Genomic DNA, 15,897 nt, shown 5'->3' on the forward strand with positions numbered 1-15,897 from the left:
GTAGGGAAACAATTGAGCATAGGACAAAAAAAAAGTGGAACTGTAAGTTTTCTCAGTAAGTTCAGTATATTCCACAAGTTATCATTCAAGACTAGAAGTCTCTTGGCCATTGTTGTGGTTTGTCTCTCTGATACCTGTGTGCCAATAGCCTTCTTTTTCTTTGAAGCTTTCTTCCCTGAAATAAGGTGATTTTCCTCTTTAGTACTTCCTGTTTCTCTTTGTGTCATTCTTTTATCACTTATCTATATCTCTCAAATCCCAACTATAGGAAAAAATATCAAAAAGCTTCCCAGGACAACTTTGTTCTGAAACTGCAAGAGAGAAGTGATGCTCATGAAGAAACAGATGCATCTGGGCTATTCCAGACTAACCTCTTCCTGGTGCATAAAGTCAGGTTATTAACATAGAGAAGACAGGGCCCAAGCAACTTGAGTGTGACCACTGAGTTCTTAGATTCCCTATCCCCATGCAGTCCCTAGTAGAAACCCAAGATAATTCCCTTCCTAAGTGACTTTCAACTATCATTATGATGTCCCTGGGTGCCAAAATAAAACTTTTCCACCCTTGGCCAATTTATTTTCCTAGGATTTTCCCACTTAGTCCCTATTCCTTGAAACGTTTCTCTTGATCACAACTTAGTACACACATGTGAACACACACAAACACACAGGGGTGCATACATATTCATGAAACAATACTGCAATTGATACAATAACTACATGGGCTACACTCTAATATTTTATTTCATTTTATTTTTTAGAATGCTGATCATTCTAATGATGTTATTTTCGTGACTCACTAAAAATTTGTGACCCACAGTTATAAAAAATACATTAGATGACTTAGATGACTTACAATAGTCCTTTCAGTTTCCAAAATTCTACGATTCTCTTTATTCTTATAATGAAAGTTTCATTTAATAAAAACATTCCTATTCTCTGAATAAAAGCAATATGGTATGAAACAATACTCATAGAGTTCCTGGTTTTATCAGTGTCTATTGAAATGCTGGTATTTTAGGAAGGTGAATAATGAATAGGAAATTGAACTAAGAGAGAATTGTAGGAATGTTAATGAGAAACGACAAAAGCCTATCAGAAAAACAGAAGCAAGAAACCTGGATGATCCTAAGTCTAAGCAACCAAAAGTTGTTATTATGTTAGAGCACTCTTATTTGAAAGTTTCCTAATTTTTAGAAAGATTTGGGAGGATTATTACTTGAGTGCATTGTTTTGTACTTCCTAAATTGTGATGTGCTATGGCCAAAGCTGTTAACATACCTAGAAGGCCCTATGTGATCTGTCCCCTTCTCTGCCTCTTATCTCTCTGACCTCCTTTCCTTCCTACTCACTCCACTCCAGCTACCCTGGCCTCTTTGCTGTTCCAGGGACACACCAGGACATCATATCTTAGGGCCTTTGCACTGCAGGCTCTCTTTGCCTCAAACTAACTCTCTCCTCACATATCCGAATGGCTTACTTCCTCAACTTCATACATCTATTCAGATGTTGCCTTGTCAATGGTACCTACCCTGACAGCTCTTTTTTAAATTGCAGACTGTCCCATACCCCTTAACTTTATTTTTTGCCATTTTCATTTATCTCCCTTTTAACACTATATAATTTACTGATTTACTGTGTCTTTCTCCCCCTACTAGAATATAAGTTCCATGAGAGCAGAGATTTTTATCTGCTTTGATCACTATATGTCCTAGGTGTTTACAAAGGTACCTGACATACACTGGGAGCTCAGTTACTATTAATTGAATGAATATTTGTATGTCCCAGTACATCAAGCAAAGAACTTGTTCATATATAGTACTCAGGAAATATTTATTGTATGAAAGAACCATTTTAGATTGTATAATTTACATTTTACAAAACACTTTTGAAATCCCCTAAAACACATAGCCAACAATCAAGCTATGACATGGTTAGGACTGGAATCATTCCCACCTGCCTAGATAGGGAAATTGAGAGGTCTAGTGACTTGTCTAAAGTTACAAAAAGTAGGACAGTCTTCTGACTTATGCTAAAATGGAATTACGGTTGCTTTATGTTCTGGGATAGAGATTTGCAGTTTGCAGAATGTGATGCTATTTCACTTATAAACTGTTTTGTTTCTGGTATGTCTGTGTTGCTTCCAAATTTATGTTAAGAAGATGTTACCTGTTATTTAGATGCTAAAGTTTTACAGTGTTCATTGTCATTCTTAGCAACAATAGGTAGCAGATTATCTAATCTGGAGGAAAAAAAGCATTAAAAATTCCCCAAATTAAAGCAAAATTGATAAACATCACAGTACTTTTTAGTGTTGGTTCTTTTTCAGGCTCTTGATATTTTTTTAATCTTTTTTACCTTCCGTTGACTTTTTAATGTTTTTAAGAAAGAAGGTAAACGAGAAAGCTTTAATTCTAGGCTTTCATGGGACCTGTTAAAAATTGGGGAGCCCTTGTTTTATGATTTGGAGAAAATTTCAGTATGCTTGAGGAACGTTAACAAATTTTAAGCGATAGTGAGGAAAGTGACTACCAAAATTTGCCTGAGATAGTTCCCATCTGCGATGCCTAACGTATTGCGTCTCATTAACGACCATTCCCTGGTGTTAATCACGCGGGGAAAGGGAAGAAACGGAAACAGCAGGAGCTCCTCGGGGCTCAGAGTTGCCCAGAGCCTGAGGAGCGCGCTCCGGAGCTGCCAGCCCGCCTCCCCGTCCGGCTGCTGATTGGCGGGGACCTCAGCATCAGCAACATCTCCCTGCGAGGGGAGGGCGGCCAGACCGACTCGCAGCCGCAGCCTCCGGGCACCTCAGCTCGCTCCTGGCGAGACCTCGGACTTCCACAGCGAGCAGCCGCGTCCTCGCTCGCCACCGCCTGGATCCCCACCTCGTACCCCTCCCCAGAAGAGTGGAGGCCGCGGCAGCCAGGAAGGCCACGTCTGGTCCGGACCGGGTCAGGGAGGCAGGGGCCGGTACCCCAGGGTCCCGCGGCAGCATCCCGGCCCCCGAAGCGCTGCGGTCGCCGCGCCCCAGCCGCCAAGACGCCTCGTATCTTGTACCGCGGGAAAAGCGGGTCTTCGTCCAAGATGGGCCGGCAGGGCTTGGGGGGCGCCGGCGCCGCGGGGCGCTCCATGCAGCGCTCCCAGAGCCGGAGCAGCCTCTCCGCCTCCTTCGAGGCGCTGGCCGGCTACTTTCCCTGCATGAACTCTCTGGAAGAGGAAGAAGGAGGTGAGCCTGTAGTTACTGTGTCTGTCTGTGTACATCTCGCATCTCGGAAAGTCGATGGTTGGAGGGTTGACAGGGTTGGAGAACTAGTAGCAGTGTCCCTACCCCCTCCTCTCTGGGGGACTGTGGAGCGGGAGACCCCCAGAGCGCCAGCTGGGCCGAGGAGGAGTTCTGTTGATTGGTTATTTAGGGAGCTCCACAGGCGCTGACTTGGGAAGAGGCTTTCCTAATGAAGTTGAGTTAAACAGTGCTTGGCAGTTGGATGAGGATGGAGACAGGTGGGAGGCAAGGCGGCCCCGTTGGGTGCACCCAACTCTTGTTTTGTTTTCGTTTACTCCCGCAGTCTTGGTATTCGCGTTTGATTTCGAGGACAGAAATAATCAAAACTTAAAGGGAAAAGCAGCAGCAAAACTTTGAAACAGGAATCCCAGCCTGTGAACACTTAAGGTCCAAATGAGGGGAAAGGGTGATACAATGGACAGGTCAAAGGTTGATAGTACTAAAGGAGGCTGGTTTGTGCTGTGGGCCTTTGGAACCTCGTTGGCAGGCACACTTTGAATCTCACCATTGGTTGTTTGTCTCTGGTGTTTGAGTGATGTCATTATAATTAAGCTAATGACAAAAACGGCGAAGGGGACTCAAACTTTTCACCAAGAGACTTCAAGTCCTTTATAAAGTTCTCAAAACATACGTTTTCTTTGTGAAGAACTTTCCTATAAGATTTAACAACTAATGCTAAAAACATAATTTGTAAATCAAAGAATTGACTGCTAAATAATAGCATCCCAACATTTGAAATGCTGTTTATTAATTTATTGATAAGCTAGTTGCAAACTGTGTTCATCTTTGCACGCACATATATCCAGAGTGGGTTGGTTATCATCATCATGTTACCTCTATTATTGTATATATCATTGTATAGAATATGATTTATTTTGCTTTTATTCTGTGACAATCAATGACCTCTTACTAGGAAATCTGTAGTGACCCCTGATTTAGAAGAAACTACCTACCTCCTCTGAGAACAGGTAGAAATATTTTTTCCCCCTATTTTTCTCAGTGGAGGGCAGGGAGGAGGAAGATGGCTGATTAATAATATGTCTGAAAAGTGTTCTTTAAGATAATTCACTAGTTAGAGCTATCCAGGTTTCTTCTAGCTTATTGTTGCAATATCAGTTTGCACTAGATCAGTACAGGTTTAATGGTAGGGTACTTCTCTATATAAATGTGACTTTTAATTTTCATACTAATCTTTTGCTGTTCTTGTTTGTACATTTACAGTTTGCTCATTTTCTACTATTAAATGTTTAACATTTCAGGAAATGTAAGCAAGTCAATATATTAGAAAATCAAATTGGGTAAATGAATGATCATAATTGTAGCTAAAACTTTCAGTATCAGCTATTATCCAGGCACTATTCTAAGAACCTGACATGCACTTAGTCTTTTAGGCCCATAACAACCTTACGAGACAGTGCTTTTATTATCTCCAGTTAACAAAGGAGGAAACTGAGGCAGAGAAATTCAGAAACTTGCTCAAGGTGCCCAAGATAGTAGGTAATAGAGTTAGCATATGAACCCAGGCAGTCAACAACACAATCAGTGCACCCAACCCAAACTATATTAGTTTATTATTTGCATGTACTTGGCCACAGTCACATACCTAGTAAGTGGTGAAACTAGAACTCAAAGCCAGGTGTGCCTAAAAATACATATTTAGATAAAACACATTATTATACACTCATTTCTCAATTTTTAGTTTTTACACCAAGTCTTCAGCCTTGACTTTGCTTCAGTTGAACTATCATCATTCTTTCTTAAGTTATAGCTAGAGTTAATTGGATTTACAAAATGCCATCCTAAAAGCCTTTTTGAGACAAGAAAAACTTATGTAAATGTGAAATTTTTTCAAAATTTTAAGTACGTTGACTTAACCTTGGCTCATACAGACTAATCCCAAAGGAAATTCCTACATCTACACATGGGAAATTGGAACAGATTTCTGTCCTATAATATGGTTTCTTGAGTCGCCAAGACAAAATGAAGCCAAAGTAAGTAACTAGAGAGGAGGCATTCCCCATAAAATAGAGGTCTTTCCACTGGGGTGTAGTCATTTTACAGCCAAGAGAAGAAATCCTAACTTTCTTCTTTGATTTTGCTATACTCCTACCACCCTTGAAAATCCTGAGATTTTTGAGGGTATTTCAACATACCCTGCAGAGTTATAAAAGTTAGAAATCACTGGCCTGGAGCAGTGCTTCTCTGCAATTATTTTCTCTTGAGACACCCACACAGGACACATAAAGTTCATGTGGATAACATACTCTCATAAGCTTACTCAGGACTATGTTATTATAGTCATAACTGTGAAACCCATCCTAATTTATAAAGAAAATCCATCACAACAGATGATTTTCCCACTGGTTGAGAACAGCTTTTCTAAAGAGAGCAGTGGTCTACCAACCAGTGTGATTTGACTGAAGTAACTGATCAGTTCAGTAAGTCAATCTCATTTTACAGCTTCTCTCTCTCACTCTCACACTCTCTCTCTCTCTCTTTTTTTTTTTTGTCTTTTCAGATATAGTGCAATAGCTAACTAATCTCAAATGTACTCTGCCTTCCAGTTCCATATTCTCATTTTATTCTTGGACAGCACATCCAGACATTACCATTCTACACAAGAAGTGCTGAGAAATTTATTGATAGACAATATTCTTTTCACTCATTCATTCATTCAGAAATATTTATTGAGGCTGTGAGATGTGTCAGTCGCTATGCTAGTCCCTGAATTAGCTGAATATGCTCCCTACCTTCTTAGAGCTCACAGTCTAATGGAGATAGATATTAATAGGGATAACTATGTAATTAAAACTGTGACAGGGCTTAGGAGGGTGAAGTACAGAGTGCAATAAGAGATGATACAAAAACCTAATTGAGGAGTTAGAGAAGGGTAGGTACCCTGAGACAGTGAGGGTTAAACAGTGATAGCTCTCATTGCCTCCTGCACACCTTTGAAAGCAATTTGCCCAGAGTCCATGGCCAGTAAGTGGGGGAGCTGAGATCAAAACCCATAATCTGGCTCCGAAGTTTAAAATCCCAACTACTCTGTGTATTGTTTCTTCGTTATTATACTGCATTTTCTTGTAATATGCTGTTTTGCAAATCAAGTAGAATAATAATAGTTACCATTTATTGAGCACCTTCTCTGTGCCGTATACCTTTGATTTCATGATGATTCTTCAAGGAGATTATCATTTTCATTTTATATATGCGAAAACTGAGATTTAGAGAAATTAAACAGCTTGGCCACAGATTATAATTTCAGTGGGGTTGACTTAAGCGAGGAGGAAAGGGACATTCGTATAAGCAAAATAAGTTAAGATTGTTGACTGGTCTTTGTAGCATCTCTTTTGTTTGCTTGCAGTTCTTTTTTATTTTACTTTACTATTTGTTCTTTGTCTCGGGATATATTCCAGATAACTGTTCTCCAAATCTCTGGGTAATTTTTTTTTTCAAGTAAGGATAATAGCACCTACATGTTCTTTAACTGTTTATAAATTATGTTTATTTATCATTGAGCCCTCTGAGGTAAGTATTAGCTTCACTATGTAAAGTACTTGGCCCCAACATTGAATCTACCTCCCTAATATAGAATATTACTGTATGTAGAATTTTTAAACATGACAGATAATTCTAAGAGAGAAGGAACCATTGAAATGGTTACCATTCCTAGCAGGAGAAGCAAGCCTCCCACCCATAGATCCAAGGGCAAATGGTATGGTCATATAATGTAGGGAGATTGCACATATTCCTAATATTTGTAGATCTGGTTTCTCAAGCTATCTTAAATAGGGAAATTGCACATATTCCTAATATTTGTAGATCTGGTTTCTCAAGCTATCTTAAAGTGACTTGTGTTTCTGGGCTAGTGATTCTTGTTCAGTAATGTACATATAATATGTGATGAACTTGATTTGCTTGATTTTATGGTCTTCCTTCTTTGTTTAAAATATGGCTTGGCAATTATACAGAAGAAGAGATCCTATCATCTTAAGGTTATTTAACTGAATAGATTAATTTATTTAATTTCTTTTACATGCCACTATCTTGAAAACTAAGTTACAGGAAAATCATCTAAGAAACAAGAATTGTTTAAAAATCACCAGAAAAACTAAGGAAAGTATCTTTACAGGTGATAGTGAAGCTATGAGGAATTAATATAAAAGGAACTAAACAGACTGTTACCGGAAGACCTAGTTAACTATCCCCCACTCTTTAAGAGGCTACGTTATCTTATTCTAATCCTTTTGTAAATAATACACTTAATTCTTTTTTAATTTAATTTATTTTTTATTTTTTATTGAAGTATAGTTGATTTACAATGTTGTGTTAATTTCTGCTGTACAGCACAGTGATTCAGTTATACATATATACATTCTTTTTTATATTCTTTCCCATTATGGTTTATCACAGGATATTGAATATAGCTCCCTGTGCACTTAATTCTTAATAAACAGTCCCATTTGATTAAAATGGAGCTTAACACTTTGCCCATGCTCCACTGGAATAAAAAATTCTCCATACACTTAAATATAATCCTCCTAAGTACAGACATCACGTCTAGCACAGTAGGTATTCAGTAAGTGTCTGTTAATAATAACAGTAAAAGAATAACAGTATATAGTTCTACCATTCTCTTCAAGCTGAATATCAATGTAACTGACTGCTAGCCATCATATTTATACTATTTTAAAATTATAACGTGATCTAGACTTACTAAAATTCAGTGATCATAGTTTTTGTACATTTTCACAATGCCAATATTGGGGACGGGACATGGATAGACAGTAATAGTCCAAATATGTGTCTTTTCTTAGGGGATATTATTTTTCCTAGATTATGATTGGTTATGTATAATAAATCATTCCTTATACAAGTCCACATCATATTCAACAATAGCACAATTTTTATATTAGATTCTAAGTCGATAAAGTGAAGCAAAAGATTTTGGAATTTAAAAGGATAAATCAAAGAACAGTTCCACTCAGAATGCTTATCAGATATTACATTTTTAATCTAAGATTCAGAATCCTTCACTGCCAAGTGTCCAAATAATACCCTTAAAGTAATTTAAATTTAATACAAAAGTCAAGTTAAACCCCAATTTGCTATCATCCTTCAGCAGGTTCACTAAATTCAAAAAACTAGAAATGGGGACAAACTTTCCTGTGGAGACATCTTGTGTATAATGACATAAAAGAAACCCACTAGTAAGTTTCACTAGCTGTAATGGCAGCTTCCAGTTGCTGCCAAGGACTATGGTTAAGTGCTCTCTGCTGGTCTTCATAGACCATTATTATTGACCAGAAAAGATCGTTCTGTATATTTGTTCTATCTCATATTGTAATGGTATTTGATTGGAGAGGAGGGGATTTACCTAATGCCAATACTATTTGACCACTTGAAGAAAAAGCTAACACAAAAATGATAAGTTCTACTTTTAAAGTATCAGTTCTTTTTCTCTTAAATTAATTAATCTATTTATTTTTGGCTGCGTTAGGTCTTCGTTGCTGTGCGCAGGCTTTCTCTAGTTGCGGTGAGCGGGGGCTACTGTTTGTTGCTGTGCGCGGGCTTCTCGTTGCAGTGGCTTCTCTTGTTGTGGAGCACGGGCTCCAGGCATGCGGGCTTCAGCAGTTGCAGCACGTGAGCTCAGTAGTTGTGACTCACGGGTTCTAGAGCGCAGGCTCAGTAGTTGTGGCGCACAGGCTTAGTTGCTCCACAGCATATGGGATCTTCCCGGACCAAGGCCCAAACCTGTGTCCCCTGCATTGGCAGGCAGATTCTTAACCACTGCACCACCAGGGAAATCCCTGCAGTATCATTTCTTAAGGTTTAGGTTTTGCCTAATGAGACTAAAATGAAAGGGTCATTTATTTTAGCTATTCCAGTGATCAGTTGTTCTCTTATTATTCCTGTAAGTCGAGGGCCAGGAAAGTAACATACATCAGTGAAGTAGGCCAGATAAAATACAAAAGGGAAAATGCAGGAACTCTGAAAATCTGGAGAAAGCTTGTCCATCCAAAAAGGAATGGTGAATACTCAGTTCTAGCTAATTGATGCCAAATTGAATATCAGCCCAGGGTTGGCAAATTTATTCTTCTCTTTTCCCTAAGAGAAGCTATAAATCTGAATGTTTACTTAAAGCCTTTAAATTTCAAAATGTTAGTGCCTAAGTGAAAGAATTCAAACACTATTAATTGAACCCACATACCTATTGACCAAGTGTGGCTTAAATGTGTGCCACCAGTTGGCACCTTCTGCCAAGGAAATGGTTCCTTCCCAGCTTTTTTCAGTTCTTTTCCTTCCCATTCTCATTATCACCTTGATATCATTAGTTCTTGATAATTTAGGACTGAATTAGTCCATCTTTGAAATCATTTTCAGTTGAAGAAAAAGCTAACACAAAAATGATAATATCAGGGCTTCCCTGGTGGCGCAGTGGTTGAGAGTCCGCCTGCCGATGCAGGGGACACAGGTTCGTGCCCTGGTCCGGGAAGATCCCACATGCCACAGAGCGGCTGGGCCCATCAGCCATGGCCACTGAGCCTGCACGTCTGGAGCCTATGCTCTGGCAATGGGAGAGGCCACAACAGTAAGAGGCCCGGGTACCGCAAAAAAAAAAAAAAATAATAATAATAATAATAATAATAATAATATCAGTTCTACTTTTAAAGTATCATTTTTTAAATATTTATTTATTTATTTATTTTTGGCTGCGTTTGGTCTTCGTTGCTGTGCGCGGGCTTTCTGCAGTTGTGGCGAGCGGGGGCTACTCTTCGTTGTGGTGCGTGGGCTTCTTATTGCTGTGGCTTCTCTTCTTGAGGAACATGGGATCTAGGCGTGCGGGCTTCAGTAGTTGCAACATGCAGGCTCAGTAGTTGTGGCTCGTGGGCTCTAGAGCACAGGCTCCGTAGTTGTACCATATGGGCTTAGTTGCTCCACAGCATGTGGGATCTTCCCAGACCAGTGATCAAACCTGTGTCCCCTGCATTGGCACGCAGATTCTTAACCACTGCGCCACCAGGGAAGTCCCCATCATCTTGATCTTGACACTACTGTCTCTCCAAAAACTTGAGTAGATTCCCATCTCCTACTAAATAAAACCTTTAGCCTAACATTCAAAGTCTTTCACAATCTGGTTCTTACATTCAGTTTAGCTTCCCTACCTTCCAAAGCCCTTTAGGAGCCCAGTGAATCAGTAGAACTAAGCTTTTTTGCTCTTTATCTCCAAATTCAGTAGCTTCAGATTCAAAGTTTGGGGCGGTGGTGTCTGATCAGCAGAACCTCAGCCATTTACTCATGTCGTAATTGCCAGGCAGATCGGAAAAATGACAGCTGACAATTTTAGCTTCTACAGTTAAAGGATGGGTTATTTCTCATACATAGGAAGAGGGTTCAAATGCTGGTGAGCCAAAAACCCTAACAAATATCCATCTAATTATATAATTACCAGTGGGGGGGAAGAAACGTTAAGCTCAGCCTAATTACCTATTTTTAAGTCTTTAAAAGTACTGGCTTGCTATTTGGTCTTTGCTCAATAAGGTAAAGTATATGGCTCTCTTAATTTTAACTTTTCCTGCAGATTTAGCCACCCAAAATATCTATGGACATTTTTATTTTGCATATAGAACATAGTCAATCCTCCCCCAGAAAGACAACCTTAAAATGTCATCCATATACCATGCAGATTGAAATCTAGGACCTTTGAGTGATGTATAGTCCTCTCCTTCATATACACATGTGGCTTTTCAGGTTGTAGTGACCTGTAAACCTAAAGACGCATTGTCTGGTTCCAGTACATCCAATTTAAATGGTAAAGCAGCAGCAGGATAACCAAAGTAAAAATTTTCATTTCTGAAGGAGAGAATAGGAAGCACAAAGCAATCAGTCATCCACAGGAATTTTCCCACTTGGAGGGAATGGCGAAGTTTGAGAGTAGAATACATTTCTTGGTTTACTCATCTGGGACCCTGGGTTCTGTTTTCTGGAAAGTGTTTCTTTGTCCATTATTCTTTTTTTTTTCCTTGCGTTATGCGGGCCTCTCACTGTTGTGGCCTCTCCCATTTGCGGAGCACAGGCTCCGGACGCGCAGGCTCAGTGGCCATGGCTCACGGGCCCAGCCGCTCCACGGCATGTGGGATCTTCCTGAAACGGGGCACGAACCCGCGTCTCCTGCATCGGCAGGCGGACTCTCAAGCACTGCGCCACCAGGGAAGCCCTGTCCGTTATTCTTTATGGGCACAAAGGTTTGCATTGAAGAGAGGGTTTCATAGCTTTCATAGCCCACTTCTTCCTAGTGCAGATTAGGAAAAAAGTAGGAGCTACCTTAGGGATTGGACAGGCTTTTTAAAAAATTTTTTGGCCATGCTGCACAGCTCCCCAACCAGGGACCGAACCCAGGCCCACAGCAATGAAAGCATGGAGTCCTAACCACTGGACAGCCAGGGAATTCCTGAACAGGCTTTTGTAAATGGGCTAGTAATTATTTTTTTCTATACAGATCCTTCAAAAATTCAGGAGGCTGTTTGATTCCAGCCAGTTTCAAGTGTGAGTGACTCCAACCAAGCACCTCATTGGACAAATATTTTAAGCCTTGAGATTCTGTTCTTTTAGTTTCCACCCTCTGTGCCCTGCCTACTTCCTTTGTTCTCAATGCCAACCACCTTGATATCATCTGAAATCTGTGGGTTTGTGTGAGAAAGCAACCCCTTAATCATGTTCGGCCAGCAGGCTCTCCCCATTTCTATGGCAAGGCCCCACTTTTTTTTTTTTTTTTTGCGGTACGCGGGCCTCTCACTGTTGTGGCCTCTCCCATTGTGGAGCACAGGCTCCGAACACGCAGGCTCAGCGGCCATGGCTCACGGGCCCAGCCGCTTCGCGGCATGTGGGATCTTCCCGGACCAGGGCACGAACCCGTGTCCCCTGCATCGGCAGGCGGACTCTCAACCACTGTGCCACCAGGGAAGCCCCCCTCTTTTTTATATATAGTTTTCTTCCTGCAAGTTTAGGATAACTTCACATTATTTTAGTTATTTTTCAAAGAAGGATTTGTATAGCATTTTACAGTTTTCAAAACTTTTTCACAGAGCTTACAGTATCTGGTCCTTATTTATCACTACTCATTAAATACCACTACATTTCATATATTCTATGACATAGGCTAAGTCTGACCTCAAGTTTGCACAAAAGAACTCTGAGCTTTGGAAGGGAAGTTACCTGCCCCGAGTTTGCTAATGATCGAATAAAGACTTGAACTCATATCATCTGGTTCTAAAATGGCATGCTCTTCTCACCACAAAAATGCTGCCTCAAAATAGCTAACTCGAAAGTTAAGAAGAGGTTCGTGATATTTCATGTCCATTTTTGAGAGAGAAACAGGCACAAATATCAGTGGGCTGATGCGTGACCAAGGACAGATGTCAGTTAAAAAAAAAAAAGCAAAAAAGCAGGGGGAACAATTTTCTAAATAATTTCATTTGCCATAATAGCAACGTCAGGTAGTAGGAACAAAAAAGTACCATAAAAAAGACAACCCCCAAAAGAGTACAGTGAGAGCTATAATTTCTTATATTTAAATGTGTTAAGAATACCAAGATGAGGGACTTCCCTGGTGGTCCAGTGGTTAAGACTCCACACTTCCACTGCAGGGGGTGTAGGTTCAATCCCTGGTCGGGGAACTAAGATCCCACATGCCATGCAGTGTGGCCAAAAATAAATAAAGTCACTAAGTTTGGGGTGGTTTGTTATTAAAAAACAAAAACAAAAACAAAAACACCGAAATGATAAGCCTCAACTTCTATGGAAAAATATTAGAATGATCTTACTGCAAAAGAGTCATAAGCTTGGTTTTATTTCTTGCTAAAATAAGGATTAATAATTATTAACAATATTAACAAGTAATAACAACAGGAGCAGAGTGTTCTGATTCTCTGGGGTAGTCTCTTTCTCTTCTAAGGAACCACCAAATTGTTTTCCAGAGTGGCTGTACCAGTTTGCACTGAATGAGAGTTCCTGTTGCTCCACATCCTCACCGGCATTTGGTGTTGTCAGTGTTCTAAATTTTGACCATTCTCATAGGTGTGTACTGGTATCCCATTGTTTTAATTTGCATTTCACTGATGACATACGATGTAGAGCACCTTTTCATATGATTATTTGCCACCTATGTACTATCTTATTTGGTGAGGTATCTGTTAGGGTGTTTGGCCCATCTTATAATCAGGTTGTCTGTTTTCTTATTGTTGAGTTTTAAGAGTTCTTTGTATATTTTGGATAACAGTCCATTATTGGGTATGTCTTTTGCAAATATTTTCTTCCAGCCTGTGGCTTATCTTCTCATTCTCCTGGCAGGATTTTTTGCAGGGCAGAACTTTTTAATTTTAATGAAGTCCAGCTTATCGATTCTGTATTTCATGGATCATGCTGTTGGTGTTGTATCTAAAAAGTCATCACCATACTCAAGGTCATCTAGATTTTCCAGAAGTTTTATAGTTTTACATTTTACATTTAGGTCTGTGATTCATTTTGAGTTAATTTTTGTGAAGGGTTTAAGGTCTGTATCTAGATTCTTCTTTTTTTTCTTTCTTTCTTTTTTTTTGCATGTGAATATCCAGTTGTTCCAGCACCATTTGTTGAAGAGACTGTCTCTGCTCCATTGTATTGCCTTGGCTCCTTTCTCAAATATCAGTTGACTATTTTTATGTGGCTCTATTTCTGGGTTCTATATTTCTGTTCCATTGATCTACTTGTCTATTCTTTCACCAGTACCACTGTCCTGATTACTGTAGCTTTATAGTAACTCTTGAAGTAGGGTAGTATCAATCTTCCAACTTTATTCTTCTCTTTCAATATTGTGTTGGTGATTCTGGGTCTTTTGCCTCTCCATTTAAACTTTATCATCAGTTTGTCAATATCTACAAAATAACTTGCTGGCATTTTGATTGGGATTGCATTGAATCTATAGATCAAGTTGGGAAGACCTGACATATCAACAATATTGAGTCTTCCTATCCATGAATATGGAATATCTCTCCATTTATTTAGTTCTTCTTTGATTTTATTCATCAGAGTTTTGTAGTTTTCCTCATATAGGTCTTGTACATATTTTGTTAGATTTATACCTAAGTAGTTCATATTTTGGATGCTAATGTAAATGATATTGTGTTTTTAATTTCAAATTCCACCTGTTCATGCTGGTATATAGGAAAGCAATTGACTTTTGTATATTAACCTTCTATTTGGCAACCTTGCTGTAATCACTTACTAGTTCCAGGAGTTTTTATGTCGATTCTTTCAGATTTTCTACGTAGGCAATCATGCTGTCTGTGAACAAAGACAGTTTTCTTTCTTTCTTCTCAATCTCTATACCTTTTATTTCCTTTTATTGTTTTATTGCATTAGCTAGAACTTTCTGTATGATGTTAAAAGGAGTGGTAAGAAGGAAAATTCTTGATTTGTATCCGATCTTGGTGGGAAAGCGTCAAGTTTCTCACTATTAAGTATGATGTTAGCTGTAAGTTTTTTGTAGATATTCTTTATCAAGTTGAGGAAGCCCTTCTCTATTCCTACTTTACTGAGAGTTTATATGATGCATAGGTGTTGGATTTTGTTGAATGCTTTTTCTGCACCTGTTGATACCATCATGTGATTTTTCTTTTCTAGCCTGTTGATGTGATGCATTACATTAGTTGACTTTTTTTTTTTTTTTTGCTGTACATGGGCCTCTCACTGTTGTGGCCTCTTCCGTTATGGAGCACAGGCTCAGCGGCCATGGCTCACAGGCCCAGCCGCTCTGCGGCATGTGGGATCTTCCCGGACCGGGGCACGAACCCGTGTCCCCTGCATCGGCAGGCGGACTCCCAAGATTAGTTGACTTTTGAAAGTTGAAACAGCATTGCATAACTAGGATAAATCCCATTTCATCATGGTGTGTAATTCTTTTTATACATTGTTGGATTTGAAGCTTCTACCCTAAAGTTACACAGACCAGTTTTGCTCACATTTCATTGGCCAAGCAAGTTACATGACCACAATGAACTTCATAAGTGAGGGAAATGTGAATATATTTAGACAGCCCTAATGTCTACCGTTATTGTGACCTCTACTTGTAGCCACTTACTACTTCATAGTAGCTGTGACAAAGCTGTTGGAATGAATGGATTTGTGTTAAACTCTGAAACACTTTTGGAAATCAACTGTTAATTTCTTTCTATTTTAATTGTTAAAGCCAATCCTGGATTAGCCCAAAAGAAATTGTCAGATATTTGTCCGTATTTTGTTTAAACTTTCTGAGATTTGAATTATGTTTATTATAGTAAGAAGCCCTGACAAACATAAGTGCACAAGCTTTTATACACAACTACAGTAATCTACTCATGAGTGTCCCCATATTGAGGTTTTGCAGGACCAAATAGGTAAATAAATCAACCTCTTTATGTCCACATGTAATATCCGCTGATGGGAAGTCATTTTTCAGAATCTACCAACCTGTCTTCAGCCTGTTTCCCTAAATCACTTCCCATATTAACATCAAGAAAATCTTGACTCTAAAGTGAGTCTGTCTGCAAAAGGGGATGAGACTTTCCAGGTGAGAGCAAGCAGGAATGGGTTCTGTGG

General features: G+C 39.4%; 1 protein-coding gene across 8 annotated transcripts in view; it reads left to right on the top strand.

Moving 5' to 3' along the window:
- RIMS2 (regulating synaptic membrane exocytosis 2) overlaps positions 1–15,897 on the top strand; it is a 583,562-nt gene that overhangs the window by 551,807 nt on the left and 15,858 nt on the right. The window contains exon 1 of one of the 8 annotated variants that reach the window (XM_007465321.1): positions 2,775–3,225. The exons of 5 other annotated variants lie outside the window; for them this stretch is intronic. In XM_007465321.1, coding sequence (XP_007465383.1) covers positions 3,084–3,225 — 142 coding nt within the window. In that variant the 5' untranslated portion in view covers positions 2,775–3,083. Of the gene's footprint in view, positions 1–2,774; positions 3,230–15,897 lie in introns of those variants that run through there. 2 more of the 8 variants (XM_007465320.1, XM_007465322.1) reach the window with 2 other exon arrangements.

The sequence above is a fragment of the Lipotes vexillifer genome, unplaced genomic scaffold (assembly GCF_000442215.2).
Source record: "Lipotes vexillifer unplaced genomic scaffold, Lipotes_vexillifer_v1.1 scaffold1586, whole genome shotgun sequence".
NCBI classification, from domain to species: domain Eukaryota; kingdom Metazoa; phylum Chordata; class Mammalia; order Artiodactyla; family Lipotidae; genus Lipotes; species Lipotes vexillifer.